Genomic DNA, 18,115 nt, shown 5'->3' with positions numbered 1-18,115 from the left:
ATAGCATTGAACAATGCACATTATTCTTTAACTTCCTTTTTAAACTTTATAGTATACAATGGGCATCCCTCCCCTCTAATGTGTTCTTTTTAATAGTTGCATATTACCCCTTAATAAAGATGTACCTTTCTTATCTCATCCCATCTGTGATTTCCAATGTATGTTATAACAAATGCACCTGCAATAAACACCATCGCACCTTAGCCTGACATCCTGCTGCTTTAATTTAAGATAATTCTCAAAATTGAAATGATTTAGACAGTTTATGTAATTTTAGCCATAATGGACTATTTATTCACTTCAGAATTCTATAAAATCAGCTTTGGAAGTCTATTAAAAAAAAGCAAAGCTAGGATCCACGTCTTCCCATGTTTGTATAATGGAACTCATTAAATTACCCAGCAGCTTAAGAAAACATTTTTTTAAAGGGGGACACCCAATAAAAGACAAAATTTCAGACATGATAAATGAGGCATTTATGGACTAAAGAAAGTTAGGCCTCCTGTTCATGTGTGCCCACCCCATAAGTTTATTTCCATTAAAAACTTCCTGATTTTGAAATTTCTTCATCAAAATAAGTTCACCTTTTATTGTAGATGGGGAGGAGCACAGGCCTGGGCATCAGATAATACTGACTTCAAATATCAGCCACACACTGCCTATGTGGCCTTGAGCCCTTGAGTCCCAATCATTCTGACTCTTGTGATTTGAGGTAATAACACTACTATTGATCGTGGAGGCCAGCTTCAAACATGGTCCCAGTGATCATCACCTCCTGTATTCACACCCTTATTTGGTTTCTCCTACACTAATTCAGAAATGACCTATAGAACCAAGAAAATACAAAATGGGATGTTATGCATCTTTCAAGATTAGAGTGATTATAAAGGCATTGCAGCTTCTACCATGGGCTCTTGGATCGCTTGCTCTGGAGAACATCAGGCACCATGTGGTGAGAACACTAAAGCAACTGTGGCAGCCTACAACCATGGTAGAGCCACCCTGGAAGTGAATCCTCCAGCACCAATCAAGCCTTCACTGACTGCAGCCCCAGCTGACATTTAATTGCAAAATCACAAAGGACCCCAAGCCAAAACCATTCAGCCAGGCTGCTTCTGAATTCTTGACCCACAGAACAAAGGAAATACTATAATAAATGACTATTGTTCTAAGCTACTAGTTTGGGGTGATTTGTTTTCACAGTCGTAGTAACTGAAACACTGACCTAATGGTTGTATTGAAGGTGAGATGAAGACAATGAAAAGAAGTCACTTCCATACAGGAGTATATTCAATAGTGTTGTAAATGACACAGTGAGTGAGATGATTATAAACCCTGTTCCTCCTGACCCTGACCCCGACCCCATCACCTCACAGGGAGAGTGCTGAGCCAGGGGGCCAGGAAACAGGGTTCTGATCTCTGTGTCTCAGACAGAGAGTTTTGTGATGCTAGGGTAAGATATTCAATATCCACAGGCATTTTTCTCACCACCAAATCAGTGTACTATACTTTCCACACAGAGTTGATATGAAAAATCAAAGATAAAAATTCACATTCAAGCACTCTGAAAACCAGAAAAAAACTCTAAAAATATAAAGTATGTTCTAGTTATCTGCTGCTATATAACAGATCACCCCAAAACATAGTGACTCAAAACAACAACAATCACTGTAGTGCTGTCTCTCACTGTTCTGGAGAGCAGGGGACCCAGCTGGGCTGTTTCCCCCTGGGCTCTCTCACAAAGGTGGTCTGACATGGTAGAGGGGCTGGCATCATCTCAAGTGCACACCTACTCTCCTGTGAGTCTGGGGCCTATTCTGGCTGTTGACTAAGATCACATCTCAGGCTGTCAGCAAAACACCTATTGTAGTCTGTGTGTGTAGCATGGGCTGCCCCACAATATGGAGACTGAGATTCCTGAGAGAGACCCAGGCAGAAGTTGAAGGGCCTTTCTAACCTAGTCTCAGAAGTCATACAGTGTCACACTGCATTTTATTCAAGGAAAAGTCACAAAATTTTGCCCAATTTCAAAGGACAGACACACATTCTACCTCTTGATGGAAGATATTTCAAAGAGTTTGCAGAGATATTTTAAAATCTGCACCAGGTGACATTAACATTATATAAAATTTAAAATCAGTACTCTCACAACCGGTGGATGGATCTGACAGACATCAAACGACTCAAAATAACAAAATTAATAAGTGAGTTCTCATCAGCAGCATTTGACCTGGATAATCTAATCTCAACAACAGAGCTAAGTATTTAGTTGTAGACAGCCAAATGCATTTTATCCAGATGAAGTAGATAAATAATTTATTAAAGGCTCTAAGCTTCCTTGCAGACTGTCTAGGAGGGCCACACAAATAAGATTTGGAGGCTAGAAAGCCAGGAACAACGCCCAAATCACCCTGCCAGACAAGTGCAGCTCACATCATGGTGCTGGGCCTTTGCCATGGCCACCTCTGAGAGATGAATGCCTATCCAAGCCCCTCACTCCCCTTGCCAGTGCTGACTGTACCTGACACCACCTCTTTCTGGTCTCTTTTCTGTATCCACATCTCATGGGTGTATCTGACTGGAGGATGGGTACCTCTAAACTGAGCTGTGAGGGTGCCCTGACTTTAGCACATTGATCAAATCCATTCCCTGACAGCAGAGCCTTGCTGTAAGGGAGGCTAGAAAAGCCAGTTTCTGGATTCTACCTTGGGGAGGAAGGATTGGGTGGGATTGGGTGGGAAATTACCCCAGAACAAGAAGAGTGTCCAAAAGGTACAGGGTAAGCAGAAAGCATAATAAATGTCTACTACAGATAGATACTACTCTTCCATCATTTTATCAATGACAAAACAGAGGCAAAGAGAAGTTAAGCAACTAACCCAAGGTGACATAGCTCTTAAATGATGAAGTTAAAATGATGAAAGCAGGCATTTGTACTCCAGACCCTTGGTACCTAACAGCCACAGTACTCTGGAGAAGAAACAAGGTCCCTTCAAGCTTATGAAATCCCACTACAGTAGGAAAATAACAGGAATGTCCTGCTAGTATCAATATTATAAAAATCCATTACTTGGAAGTTACAGCATTGACACTCCCTTTGAGATATAAAATTAAAATTTTTATTGAAACCTTTGACCTTGGCCTATCTTTCCTCAGCATTGGCAACCCTCAGCCTGCCCTTGGTTGAGACTGAGCAGAGAGTGCTTAACAACCTGTGATCGGGGAGCTTTCCTTCTTTCACTCTTGCCAGTTGCCATGGTTCTGGGATGGTCCATTAACTTGGTTTGTGGGTGTAGAATAGTAAGTGTTTTTCACAATCAAGTGCTTTTAGAACCAAAGTGGAAGATAGAGAAGTGACAAAAGGTGGAATGGGCATACTAGCTTTAAGTGATATCCTCACGATGGCACTGCCTTCACAGTGAATTTATACATTGCTTCCTCTTGTTGGTTTGCATCTTCAGCATGTTAAAGCAGAGCAAACGTGGTTCAGAATCCATGAATCTGGTGTACAAACATGCCAGTATGAGAGCCGTAGTTATAATTATGGGATGTTAAATTAACCTGTTTCTCATGAATACTTGTGTTTGCAGATTGAGTCATGTAGAAATAAGAAGTTTCTCCAATGTACAAGATAGAAGATAACTTGAAATGGTGACATACTTGGCTCCTTTCTCTTACACCCTAGTAGAAACTTCAGGCTATTACTTTGGAGTCAAATTGCCAAAATGCAAACCAGTTGTTCCCATGAGCTAGGAGGAGGACTGTGTGTATCCTTATATGGTTGTACCACACTCCAAGCTTTAGCAGCCCCTGACAAGAAGATAGAATTCAGGCTCTGGTATTTCACTACCCATTTGAATTCTCCCACACTTCTCCATTTGCCCCCTTTGGGGTTTATCTCTATATCTCGCTCTCAACTAGATTTCCCCACTTACTGGTCATGTCACCTTATAGGGCCTTCCATTTTCCCTCCATTATATGGAGGTAATGAATACAACCTCATGAGTAATTATGAGAAATCAATAAGCAATCATGTTAATTAAGGCCTCAGACCAGGTAAGTGATAAGGACACAGTGAATTTTAGCTGTTAGTACTGTTAGAAACCCATCATTAGTTGGAATTAGTGGTCTGTGGTTAAGACTTCAAGCCATCAACTCTTCCCACACCAAACTCACTATTGGTGGCAACATCCGGGAGCACTCTCTATGTGATGAAGACCTCACACTCCCACTCAGCACACATCAAACATCAACATGCACTCAGATACCTGAGGATCTTGAGGAAAAGCAGGTTCAGATTTTGTGGGTCTGGAGTAGGGCCTGCAATTCTGATTTCTATCAGCTCCCAGGTGACTCCAGCACAGCAGGCCCCTGGCCACACTTTGAGTAACAAGAGCTGAAAAATACATACTAAGAAAATACAACACATTCCTCACTGTTGTTGCCACACTTGTGAGATTAGATCAGCAACCTGCTTTAGAAAAATTTCAAGTAGAGGTTGGGCATTTCGAATCAGAGCTGACTTCTCACTGTTCAACATTGATCTAAATGCCCCAAATGCTCAAATGTTTGCACAATTAAATAAGGTCAGCAATTGGAAAGTGCTCACTGCTTTTGAATTAATATATTTTAAAAGTTATCAATGCTGAATTAAAGTTATCTTCTGTCTTTGATTCAAATTGCAAGCCAATACACAACAAAAATCCTTGAAATGTTATGTTGAACCATATAAGATTGTTGATATAACACTTCACTTTATTTTATTTTTAATGTATTTTATTGATTATGCTATTACAGTTGTCCCATTTTTCCCCTTCACTCCCCTCTACCCTGCACAGCCCCTCCCACCCACATTCTCCCCCTTTAGCTCATGTGTCATGCTTATAAGTTCTTTAGCTTCTACATTTCCCATACTTTTCTTACCCTTCCACTCTCTATTTTGTACCTACCATCTATGCTACTTATTCTCTGTACCTTTTCCCCCTCTCTTCTCCTCCCACTCCCCTGTTGCTAAGCCTCCATGGGATCTCCATTTCTGTGGTTCTATTTCTGTTCTAGATGTTTGCTTAGTTTGTTGTTGTTTTAGGTGTGGTTGTTAATAATTGTGAGTTTGCTGTCATTTTACTGTACATGTTTTTTATCTTCTTTTTCTTAGATAAGTCCCTTTAAGGTATCATTTAATAAGGGCTTGGTGAGGATGAACTCCTTTAACTTGACCTTATCTGAAAAGCACTTTATCTGCCCTTCCATTCTAAATGAAAGCTTTGCTGGATAAAGCAATCTTGGATGTAGGTCCTTATCTTTTATGACTTGGAATACTTCTTTCTAGCCCCTTCTTGCCTGTAGGTTTCTTTTGAGAAATCAGCTGACAGTCTTATGGGAACTCCTTTGTAGGTGACTCTCTCCTTTTGTCTTGTTGCTTTTAAGATTCTCACCTTATCTTTAATCTTGGCTAAAGTAATTATGACATGCCTTTGGTGTGTTCCTCCTTGGGTCCAACTTCTTTGGGACTCTCTGAGCTTCCTGGACTTCCTGGAAGTCTATTTCTTTTGCCAGATTAGGAAAGTTCTCCTTTATTATTTGTTCAGATAACTTTTCCACTTGTTGCTCTTCCTCTTCTCCTTCTGGTATCCCTATAATTCAGATGTTGGAACATTTAAGATTCCCTGGAGGTTCCTAAGCCTCTCCTCATTTTTTTGAAATCTTGTTTCTGCATTCTTTTTTAAATGTTCCTTTCTTCCTTCTGGTCCACTCCATTGATTTGAGCCCCAGTTTCCTTCCCATCACTATTGGTTCCCTGTACTTTTTCCTTTATTTCACTTAGCATAGCCTTCATTTTTTCATGTAATTTGCAACCAAATTCAATCAATTCTGTGAGCATCCTGATCACCAGTACTTTGAACTGAGCATCTGATATGTTGGCTATCTCTTTGTCGCTTAGTTGTATTTTTTCTGGGGCTTTGATCTGTTCTTTCTTTGGGACCATTTTTTTTCTTGTCTTGACAGCTTGTTACATATGAGGGGCAGAGCCTTAGGTGTTCACCAGGGCAGGGCAGCCCAGTCACTGGGTTGTGACACTGTATGTGGGGGAGGGATCCAAGAGGGAACAATAGTGCTTGCTCAGCTCTCTGTTGGATTTCAGTCACTTCCCCCACTTCCCCCAAGCAAATTGGGCCCTTTTGGTGCTGATTCCCATGTGGGTCAGTTTGTGCATGTTCTGGGACACTGTGGGTCTCTCCAACGAACTGTTCTGTGAGGCTGGGAGTTTCTTCTGGCACGTCAACTCCCACAGGTGTTTTCAGTCTATGTTTTGAGGCTTTATTTCCCCGAGCTGGGACCCTGGGTTGCGTGGTCTGTCTCACTCCTCAGTTTCCCCTGGTTTATCTGCGTGCAAATGTGGGACCACCCAGTCCACCAGCTGCCTTATGCACTGTGCCCCCCCACAATCCACCACCTCACTGGGTCCACCAGCTGCCGCCTTGTGCACCTGGTGTCTGCCAGCCACCACTTTGCCAAGACCCCTCTCTTCCTGGCCACCCAACTCCGCCCCTCCTACTGATCTGGATGAGTGTCTAACTCCTTGGTTGTCGGACTTCCATACAGTTCAATTTTCTGTTGGTACTGGTTGTTCTTTGTTTCTAAATTGTTGTTATCCTTATTTTGGTTGTGCGAGGAGGCACAGTGTGTCTACCTGTGCCTCCATCTTGGCTGGAAGTCTCACACTGATCAACACTTTATTTTTTATCTATAAAATAAAAATGTCAGTTTCTTATATTCAACTTAAGAGTTGCCTTTTAACTTGACAAAGTGAGGAATTAACCTTCCAATCAGGAGACAACCTCTCTCTCTTCCATTTGGTTTCTATGGATGACTTAACAGATTAGAACTTGTATGTACTGTCTGACAGCTGCTACAGTTGAAATGACAAACATGAGCAGTACTAACAAGCCTATCTTAGAAGCTGTTTCCTGTTTAGTTAACTTTCTCATTTAAAGAATTAGGGTTTTAACAGTGATGCCTGAGGTGATGACACCTATAAAAACCATGGTTTTCAAATTTGCCATTTTTGAGTCTGTAAATGCCAAGTTGTCAAGTTTATGGCACTCAACAGACAATTGAACAAAACAGTTTTCACAAAGACCAAGTTTTCATCTTACCAAGGGCATGAATGTAGGCAATCTATAAAACAGTACTGCAAAATTTTATTTTCTAGCCCTGGAGTCAGTAAACTTTTTAATAAAGGGCCAAATAGTAAATATTTTCAGTCTTGTGGGTGTATAGTCTCTATAGTGATGACCAAACTTGGCCATAGCAGTATTAAAACAGCCATAGACAGTAGTGAATGGGCATGGCTATGTTCTAATAAATCTTTATTTACAAAACAAGCCTATAGCTGGATTTGGCCTTGGGCTTAGTTCGCCCACACCTGGTTTAGTCTTTTCTGTTACGATGATAGAGATGGTGAAATACTACAATGGTGGCAATAATTGTGGAATCTCAGCATAACCTCAGATGATGTAAGAGCTCAGCTGCTGCAACAAAGAAATCAAGGTAGCTATAATATGTGCTTACTGCCCTAGCTGATGTGGCTCAATTGATTGAGCACCGGACTGTGAACCAAAGGGTCACTGGTTTGATTCCCAGTCAGGACACATGCCTAGGTTGTGGGCCAGGTCCCCAGTAGGGGGTGTGCAACAGGCAACCACGCATTGATGTTCCTCTCCCTTTCTTTCTCCCTCCCTTCCCCTCTCTCTAAAATAAATAAAATCTTTTTTAAAAATGTGCTTACTTTTTCTCAGTTCTCTTTAATTTGAATTATCAGATTTTGGAAATATAAACAAAGGGAAAATCATGATTTTTTGCTGTGATTAATAGAGCAAAAGATTTTTTGATACACATCTGAAATCTTAATTATACTAATATTTTACTAAATGATTTTAAACAATAACTGTTTAGTGATTTAGCAAGATACTCATGTGAAAACCATTGAGAAGATATCAAGGATAGTAATACTGTGCAAAAGAAGCAATACAAGTCTGCTATTAAAGAGGTGAGTGATAAAAAGAATATGTTTCTCTGTGGTATCAATATTTGATGAGATCTAACATGATTCTGTTCAGATTTGGATTCCAGAGACCAGAATTTGGTTCATCTCCTTTGTCCCAGACAATTCTCAATTCAGTCGTTTTTGTGTGTATTATTCCTATCTGTGTCTGCCCATCTCCTAAAAATAACCTCCTTGTAACTGTATTCTAGAATGGTAAAGGCTCATTTTATATAATACAGTAGAACAGATAGCAGTAGAAAAGAACTGTAATCAATTGGTGTTACCAACTTTGAAATAGCAATATTGTAAATGTGTGTTTCAGCCCAAGTTCCCCATCCTTTTCCATTCTTTGTGCTCAGAGGAAATTTTAGCCTATCTTTTTTTCTTCTGTAGAAAGAACCTTCTCTGAAACTTTTCCATGCACTGACACCTCCTCTCCTTCCTATCAGATTCAATAAACAATAGCCTCTTAGCTCACTCTGTCCATCCTGTCACCATCAGGTGTGACTGTCACCTGGCTGTGGTGTTTGAGAAGGGGCACTGCATCAGAGATGAAGCAGATGTTGCATTCAAATAAAAGGTCCTTTTGATGAGTGAAAGGGGCAAATAATGGATTCAGGGTGATGTTTCCACCATTCTTGTTCCCCTTGTGTGATACTCAGTCTACTGGCTCAAATCAAGTGGAAGGAAGAGTGAATATCTGGGTTCTGGTGAAGAGACAGTAGTCCTGGTGAATTATGATGCAAATAATGTGGACAAGCTTCTTACAGATGTTGGTTTCACTGCACAGCATGAAAATGATGTGCTTCATATGCTGGCTGTCTATAATCACGTCTTTAAATGTGCTCCTTTGGCAGTAAACATTCTATAGGTTTTATTTTGATGTAATTAATGTTCTAAGAATAGTTTATCCCTGTAATGTGGGCTTAAAGCAATGAGCTAATGAAAAAACTTCATTCAGTATGGATTCTCAGTGGACATGCCACCAGGAAGACCACACAGTACAGAAATTTTCAAAGAAGACACATTTACCCCGCAACTCATCTGCTCACCATATATACCACCAGATAAAGTATGCATGTTCTGAACATTCCATTTACAGATGCAACAGAACAAGCCCACAATAAAAGTATGTGGTGGACAAATGATGACATTTGGGACCTAAAAGACTAAGGGTTGTGTGTTTGGGTTAGTGAAAATATGTTAACTGACTTCAAATCATATGTTCAAATATGTTATGATTCTGAGAAACATATCAGGCCTTAAAAAGGACCAGAAAATAGTTGTGAATGGTAAATTTGTAAGCCAAGTTGTTTCACCTAGCCATGAGAATTCAATTCCCTTCACCATGAAGATCCATCACAGATTCCTTGCTTGTGACAGCTCTCAGTGGGCTCTGTCACTTCTGAGACCCAATGTGGCCTGTAGTGGTTTCCTCCTACAGTTCCTCATAAGGAATGTGCAAAGAAACAGGACCCATTTGTGTTCAGAAAAATCCCGTTGGTGGCAAAATTGCCTTGATGACACCAAAACCTGTAGCTGTTTGTTTGCATGACAAGGAGGTGATGAATTGGTAGGAAATAATTTGATTCTTCAGCCACCTCAGAAGGAGGCAGGAGTTCTCTAGTTCTCCTGGTGAAAAAAAGATTTTCCCATTCATGGAAATCATTGGACAGGAAGGTGCTGTCTTCTCACATCACACCTTCCTATGGACTTCACATACCTAATCTCACTGAGGAGACATGGTAGACCAATGGGGTTGGGAAAAAGCCCCAGGATGGTCCTCCCACTCTGGGTGTTCAGGAATAGTTTTTTCTCCCAGGGTCACTGGGTGGGATGATTCTTGTGGGCCCCATGACTAAGTCTCAGTTCTGAACATTTTTCTGTGTTGCCAATGTGCCTGTTAGAGAGTTGCCATATTACAACCCAGAACTAATGAGCATACCAGACTTTCCTGATGAGTATGGGTCATTGAATGCTACCGGTTGGTAATGAAGAAATAAGTTTCAATAAATGCTGGGGTCTGTCCAGAAAGTATCCATCTGCGTAATATGAAAAATGGAGACGTTTATTGAAGAAGATACAAGAAACTTTGTGCATAGACAATGATGCCTCAGTCCCCTTCAAAGTAGGCACTTTGGGACCTTACACAGTTCTCTCAGCACCTCTTTCACTGTTCAGAACACTCTGGAAAATCCTTTTTGGAATTATCATCAACTTCCCTGCCATATTCTCCTGACTGTCATTGATGGTCTGAAATCTTCCCTTTCAAAGGTGATTTTAGTTTTGGAAAAAGCCAGAAGTTACAGGATGCCAAATCTGGGCTGTAAGGGAGCTGAGTCACCTGGGTGATTTCATGTTTTGCCAAAAAACTCTAACTGAGACATGATGCATGAGTGGGTGCATTGTGATAAAGCTGCCAATCACCAGTTGCCCATAGCTGCAGCTGTTTTCTTGGTATTGCACCTCTCAACCAATGAAGAACATTGAGGTAGCACCCCTTATTAATTGTTTGGCCTGGAGGGGTGTATTTGTCATAGACATCACCTTCCCAATCAAAAAAACCTGTAACTTTGCCATGCTTTTGTTGGGTGTGGAGAACACGGAGACTTCCATTGGGATGACTGGGCCTTCGTTAATGGATCACAGCCATAGACCCACAATTCATCTCCAGTTAAGACCTTCTTGAGGAAATCTGGTTCGTTGGTAGCAGTTAGAATCAAGTTATCAACAACTGCAGTGCGATGTTTCTTCTGCTTTGGTAACAGAAGTCGCTGAACAGATTTTGCCATGACATGTTTCATGACAAGATCCTGGGTCAAAATCCCAGACATGGTAGTTTTTGGAATCCCCAGATCAGCTTCTAGTTCTCGCACTGTCAGTCACTGATCTTTGTTGATTGCGGCTCATACGCATGTTCAACATTCTCAGGTATTCTGCTGTTGCAGGCCTTCCAGAAAGTGGATCACTTTCAATAGATGTTCAACCATCTTTGAAGTCTATGTGCTGCATTTTCATTTGCACTGCACTCATTGCATTGTCCCTTGAAGCCTTCTGAATCATCTGAATAGTGTACACAGAGGAATGTTCAGGCTTAACACAACATTTGATGAAGATTTGTTGCATTACTTGATCAGTCATTTTGAATGCAACAGCCACACAGTGCACATGCACACTCAACAGACTCTACTGCCCCCACTGACTAGTACAATGAAGGTGTCATTGTTCACTCTCCTTGGCTGCCAGTTTACAGCCATGTCACTTAAACCATTTTTGTTATATTAACAATAGCTGAACTTTCTCCTGACAGACCTGGTGTGTAAAGATGAGATGTAACTTGAAGATGCATTTGGTTGCCCTCTCTCTCAGCTGAGTGGAATTTTTAGCTATTATGTTCAAGTTATTTTGCTAAACATTAACCAGATGTTTCCATAATTTAGGATAGAATTCTAAATGTCTTTAGACCACTGTACTGTGTGCCCCATGCTTTGATACCATCTTGGCAATCAGATGGATTCAAGATCCTTACATGTTGCTATTCAGTGGATTCTCTGATACAGATGTGGTTTGCCATCTCATGGGTCTTTCTCTATAAGTCAGTTCTCCCCGCCCCTTGATCTTCTCTAAATTCCACAGCTTTTGCCTTTAACTACCAAACATTACAGGTTTCTTTTGTCTTGCCATAAAAAGGCTATAACTTAAACTGGCTCTGTAATAAGCTAACATACACTATGTGTATATATGACACATAACTGACTCTATAAACTAAGGACTATTTGCCAGAAAATTTGTCTGCAAGACCAAAATGTCCCTTCTGCAAAAAGATAGCAAGTTTGCTCAAAGTCTGCCTGTCACAGGCCAGTGGATTTATAACTAATCCTAAATGCCACAGAATAGCACTCCCAAGATAGTGGGTCTTCTCCTGCCATTTAGAAAATGCCTCCTCCCTTTGGGATCCTTGCTGCCTCTCATTCTCTGGAACTCCTAGATGTCTCACTGTGTCTCACAGAACCCCATTCTCTCCAGCTGACAGGTGAGGACACACAGGTCTGTAGGAACCAAGGGAATCAACAGAGCCAAAGGGCCTGCCCATGCCACCAGACCCTTCCTCTTTTGCAAGACATTGGGTGGGTGAAGATGTTAGTTACGATGTTATCTATTCTCTAGGATTCTTGACACATTCTCCTGCTTTGTTTGAAGACTTTGTGGATGCCTGTAGAATTGAGTCCACAAGATGGACCTGGAGCTGGTGGAGGCCAAGGCTAGTCTGTGGGATCCTGCAGCAGAGCTAATGGAAGCAAATGTGAAAGAGAGCACCCTTAGCCACAGCATCTAGGCACAGACTACTCTGGGTGACATCTGCCTGGTGACTGGCATTGGCCAACCCTACCTTGTGCACCTGGTATCCCCAACATATCCATATGTGTCACCAAGTGGCCAGAGCTCAGCAGCCTCTAGGACTCTGCTTTGCTCCACCACGGGATCCTCATGGACAGCTGTTGAACCTCTAACCTTGGTATTGTGCTTACGAGTTCCACTGGATCAGCTGCCTCTGCTGTGTGATGTGGGTATGTATGATCCCATTGATAGACCCAGTGGGAGCTCCAGGTGGAAGGTGCTGAAGAAGTAATGTTGCCTCCATAGCCCAGGCCTGAGGAGCTGGCCAGGGTGATGACATATCGCTACAACATTCTTGCTGTGAGAGCCATATCCCCAACTTCTCCAGGCCTCCAGGGAAATGTGCCTGGAGAAGACATTATCAATTTTGAAGAAAAGGCAAATTGGCATGTCTGGATGTTGTTTCAGAACCAAGGAGTGCTGAACAGTCTTTTGCTTGTTCCACCACATTTGAATGGAAGTAGGAAAGTGTGGAGATCACTGGCAAAAATAAAATCCTTTCCTTTATTTGTTCTGTATTTTAGCTCCTTCCTCCTTGATCTGCTTACTTTTCCTGACCACTTCACCCCTCCCAGCATCAGTCCCTCATTGTGGGTGGGTATAGAATCTTGGCTGGTTTCCAGTGATAGTTGTCCAAACTTGGAGCAACCTGAACACAGGATGTCCTCAGCATCCTTTGCATATTTATAAATAAGGTAAGTGCACTTCATACTTGATCACTTGATATTCTGTAATAGGAAACCTTGTGACCTTATTTTCCAGGGAGGAATGAGAGAGAGAGAGTGGGGGGAGAGAGAGAGTATATAAAGGAAATGGATTTCCTTCTTCTGGAATATTCTGCTAGCTCATATTGCATTACTTTGAAATAACTGACCAAGTGTTTTGATTTATTCTACACTGTTTAGCCAACTTCAATATACTTCATTTACTATACAATTTTGCTTAATATCTTACATAAATGAAATATGGTCTCTGTGTTAGAAAAGGTATATTTGGTAAATCAAAATGAATTTAAAGGAACACATTTGTAAACCAAATTTTATTTACCATCATGGATAAGGAAAACAATGAGCTGAACACAGATGACAAGGTGCCATACCTGCACACAGGATTCCAGTCATCATGTGTAGCCAACCATCAGGTTTTTAAGGAAAAAATTTAATGACATAAAACATACACCTCAGTATGAGGGATCTTTTAATGTACAATGTAATTCAGAGTGAACTTTTTTTTAAACTTTAATATTATTGTTACTCACAGGGAGCAGCCGTCAACCTACAAATTGAAGTTTTCAGGATGTTAAAAATACTTCTTTGTCCCCATTTGTCCCCGTGCTTTTATGCTCTGTGGGCACTGAGCTTTTGTCTTCCTGTTTTCCAAGCTGGTAAAATATGTAGTCATCAGCAATTCAAAGGACAGCATGCAGTTTGTCCCTGAGGCAACTTACCTGCAGTGGCTTCTCCTTCATTATTATTCTTAGTCTATTCGTCACAAAGGGTGGAATATTCAATATTCCCGAGAGCTGAGCCTTTCACTAAACCCTCTCTTATGCAAAGCTATAGGTTCACAGTCTGAAGTTTCTCAGATGCTGCCCTTCCCACCACCATTCCAGATATGCCCTTCAGAAATGCAGGCCCTGTGCATATTTCTAATATCTCTTTGCAAACCAACGAAGATTTAGTGGGTCACAGGAAAAGTTGCAAAGACATACCACAAAAGGAAGGGGAAAGCACAATTGTGATGTTTAGCACAGCTTGCTAATCAGTGTTTCAAAGGCAGAAGAAAACAACTCAAAATGTTAACTGATGAGCGACAGACTTGTTCTTCAAATTGCTGAGTGACACAAAATGGAAAACATTGTAATGACCTGCTATTAAATTTAATACCCCAAACACATGGCGTTCTATTCCACCCCCACCCAAATGGATTACTCACCTGACTGGTAAATAATTTCTGAGCTCTTACCTCAAACCCAGTTGCCTAACTTCCACTGCATCCAAAAATTGGTCTGTTTCCCTTACTTTGAAAATCTGACTGTAAAATTATTCTACTTTCTTCTAGTTTAACCATTTTACTTATTTGAAGAATTACTGTTACACTGAGCCCCAAGCTGTCAGGAAATAAAGGATCTGCTAAATTAGCACGATATTCCTTAGCCTCTTTGGTTGAAAGGATAGATTTATGTGTACTTATCTAGACTTCTCTGAAAAAGATTCTCAAAGCTTCCATTCTAACTTAACCTTCCAGTACATTTTTAAGGACCCCCAATAAGCTGTCAGCTCTAGTTAGGGGGTTTAAACTGCACCCTTGTACTGCCAGAGGGCAGAATCCAGCAGTTTAGGCTCAGGTCTAAAAATCCAAGATCCTCATGACGGTAGTGGTTTTTCTTCACTCAATTAAAAAAATAGACTTTTAAAAAATCTTCTGAAATTCCATTTCAAATCCTTATTGAAACCATATGATACAGAAATAAGTACACCCTACTTTGACTTTGAAAATATTTTATTTTAATAGTAAATAGTTATACAGTTGAAACAGTTCTATTGAAGCTTTCTATAAATAGCTAACACTTAAGAAAATAATGTATGTAGAAAAGAGATTGCATTTAAAGGTAAGAGCTATCGGTCCTACAGGGCCTCAGGGGCCCTCCAAGCAGAATAAAATGGTAGGTTGTCTTTAATGCGCTCAGATAGGTATAAAAGTTAAAAATTTTAGCAGATCCCTTTAGAAAAAGGCTCTCTTGTAAAATGCACAGTGAAATGTCAAGAGTGGCAGGGGGAACACACACACCAAGAAAAAAAAAGATCCGCAATCAAATAATATCTTAATCTTCATAATTAATATAAATAAATAAAGAATAAATAACAATTACTCATAAATCAACATATACATTTAGAGGGAACTCATATAGTCCTACCTCACTCAACAAAGGCGGCCAAACCCAAAAGTCTTACATGAAATACTGAGGCAGTTTCTACAGCATCTTCTGAAAATTCCCTTCCCTCCCCCCAAAAACAATCCCAAAAAGACAACAGTTCAAGGCATTTGTGGCTATACTAAAGAAAACTCTTTTTTTTTAAGCAATTCGATTTGTTCACATACAAAAAGGTAAAGCCAGACTTCAGCAGTTCACAAGCCATAATAAAGCTAATCGTGTGGGAAGTTCAACTTACAGCCTGTGAAATATAAAGGCATTTCTTCCTCAAGATTCACCCAAAACAACCCGTACGCTACATAGAGAGCAGAGATTGGTAGGCGAGAGCAAACCGCATTTCTAGACCATGAACACAGCGAATACTAGTAAGAAAAACAGCTCTCCCCTCCAAGGGGAGGTTTCCAACCACGAGACAAACGAGTACAGCTTTTCTCCCTTGTACAGAAGAGACTGGCTCCTATTGCGCCACGGGGGAAAGGGACACGACGCAAAAGAGGGGTCTCCAAAAGGAGTCACAACGAGAGAATTGGGGTTACCGTCACGCCACACCACAAGGAGTGGAGACAACACGTTCGCCCGGGGTGAGAGCCCCGGTGCAACGCGGGTCCGGGGGGCGCAGGGAGCACTCTCTTCATGGGTCTCCAAGCGAAGGCACAGTTCGGAGGGCCGGGATGGAGGGCGCGCTCTAGCAGGCCGGACGCACGGGCACCTGCAGGAGGATCACCTGTCTGTTCTCGGACGGGTGGCACTTGTTGATGTGCCGCGTGAGGCCAGGCGAGCTGTAGAACGTGGCGGGGCAGTACTTGCAGGGGAACACCTGGGCGGCGTGCAGCAGGCGCAAGTGGCGCTCCTGGGCGCCCTTGCTGGAGAACGGCTCCCCGCACACAGGACACAGGTGGCACTCGGCCGTGGCACTCAAGCCCAGCACACCGGCTGCCTCACCGTCTCCGGCCTCCTCCTGCAGCGCCTTCTCTTCCGGCCCGGGGTACAAGGCCAATACGTCCTCCCGCGGGGCCGCGGGCGGCGTGCCCCTGGCCTGCAGCGCCTGGTGGTGCGCCAGCAGGTGCTTGCGCAGATAGGCTTGGCGGCGGAACTTCTTAGCGCAGTGATGGCACTCGTAGAGCCCGTCCTCCGAACCTGACTCCGACACGCCACCCGGGCTCGGCGTGTCGCGGTCACTGCCGCCGCCGGTCGCCTCCCGCGTCTCAGCCCTGGCAGCGGTTTCGGACTCTGACGCACGGGCGGCGGGCGCAGGGCGCGGTTTGTGCCAGCGGCGGTGGGAGGCCAGGTTGGCGGGGCAGCTGAAGACCTTGGCGCACTCGGGACAGCGGTACTCCACGCGCACGATTCGAGAGCACTTGTGCTGCGCCAGCGCGAACGGGTCCGCGTACTCCTCCTTGCAGAGCTGGCAGATGAACTCGCCCAGTGGCCGCGCCGCGCCCCCCGCGCGGCCCCGCGGAGCTTCCACCGGGCCCTCCTTGATCTTCAGCCCGAGAACAGGCGACGTGGTAACCTCGTCCTCGAAGTGCAGCTTGCGGATGGCTTTGGGCTTCTTGGCGCCCGGAGCCTTGGCCACCTTGACGGGAGGCTCCGGGGCGGCTGCGGAGGGCGCGGGCCGCTTGCCCGGGGACCTCAGGGAGGCGGCGGGGGGCAGCGGAGGGCCGGGCACCGGGCCACGGGCCACCTCGGTGCCCGCTGAGTATGCGGTGCCCATCTTGAGCTCCGCGGGCGCAAAGAACAGCGAGTCGCCGCTGCAGGTGCCGCTGCCTCCAGCACCGTTCCCCCCACTACCACCGCCACCTCCGAGCAGCGCAGCGGGCGTGGGGAAGGACTCAGCCGAGACCGGTGAGCCGAGGTTGAAGCTGCGCTCGAAGTACTTGTGCTTCTCGTGCTCGCGGCTCACTGGCCGAGTGGGGCTGTAGAGCGGCGCGGGGTGCGCGGCCTCGGGGTTGCCGAAGTGCGCGGCCGGCGGGCCAGGCTGGGGTGGCAGCTGGCCGGGCGCGCAAGAGAGACAGGAGGCGAGCGCCGCCTGGGCGCGCTCCGTGGGCTGTGGCTGTGGCTGCCGCAGTGGACTCGGGCCCGGGCTCGGCACAGGGGGCTCGGAGCGAGCGCCCCGGCATCCCGGCGAGAGCAGGTGTGTGCGGTCGCGGTCCTCACCGCTGCGGACCCGGTAGGACACCGGAGTGGATTTCTTGCTGCGCTTCACTAGGAAGCCGCGGGGCATGTTGGCGCAGTGCGAGGGAAAGGCACTGTCTCGGTCCCACCTTTACGCTCGGCTGTGGCGGCCTCAGTGACCCCGGCCTGTGGCACGGGCACGGCGGCTGCGGGAATTGTGTGGCGCGGGTAGCGGCTCCGCCCGGCTCTACGCTCTGCACGCGCGTCCCAGACCCCGGGCCTGAGAGCCGCTCTCCTTTAACTGGGGGAGGGGGCCATTGTTCTCGCCTCCCGCGTTCCCCGTAGCCAATCAGCTCGCCCGCAGCTCCTCCCCCGGTAGGGTGGGAGGGCGACGGAGAGGCAAAAATGGGGTCGGGACTTGGGGGTCGCCGGGTAGGTGCGGCAGATGTACCTGAGGGCGCTGGGCCCCCTGCGCGCGCCCCGTCGCCGCCTGGTCCGGCGCCACCACCCCGCCAAGCCCAGGCACACGCCTGGCCCCGCCTCACTTCACGGTCTGCTGCTCCTCTAAGGGGAGGTGCACGTGCCTGGGCTTTGTGTCTCTCCTCCCGGGGGCGCGGAGT

The 18,115-nt window shown here is 44.5% G+C and overlaps 2 protein-coding genes across 7 annotated transcripts in view; one reads left to right on the top strand and one right to left on the bottom strand.

The window, feature by feature from the left end:
* Positions 1–12,920, top strand: part of RALGAPA2 (Ral GTPase activating protein catalytic subunit alpha 2) — a 386,278-nt gene extending 373,358 nt beyond the window's left edge. For all 6 annotated transcript variants that reach the window (XM_045833596.1, XM_045833597.1, XM_045833593.1 and 3 more), the window contains one exon: positions 12,215–12,920. In XM_045833596.1, coding sequence (XP_045689552.1) covers positions 12,215–12,339 — 125 coding nt within the window. In that variant the 3' untranslated portion in view covers positions 12,340–12,920. The remainder of the gene's footprint in view (positions 1–12,214) is intronic.
* A 2,051-nt stretch (positions 12,921–14,971) lies between these two features.
* INSM1 (INSM transcriptional repressor 1) lies at positions 14,972–17,796 on the bottom strand. The gene has a single exon (XM_045833317.1). It carries the CDS (start codon positions 17,602–17,604, stop codon positions 16,066–16,068), a length of 1,539 nt encoding a protein of 512 aa, XP_045689273.1. The 5' UTR covers positions 17,605–17,796; the 3' UTR covers positions 14,972–16,065.
* Between the last annotated feature and the right edge of the window lie 319 nt (positions 17,797–18,115).

The sequence above is a fragment of the Phyllostomus hastatus genome, unplaced genomic scaffold (assembly GCF_019186645.2).
Source record: "Phyllostomus hastatus isolate PE091 unplaced genomic scaffold, TTU_PhHast_1.1 phas_contig_17, whole genome shotgun sequence".
Taxonomy (NCBI): Eukaryota; Metazoa; Chordata; class Mammalia; order Chiroptera; family Phyllostomidae; genus Phyllostomus; species Phyllostomus hastatus.
This window is presented reverse-complemented; position numbering and strand designations above follow the sequence as displayed.

Coding starts and splice junctions, on each gene's coding strand:
- INSM1 (XM_045833317.1), bottom strand. CDS start 17,604: ATGCCCCGCGGCTTCCTAGTGAAGCGCAGCAAGAAATCCACTCCGGTG.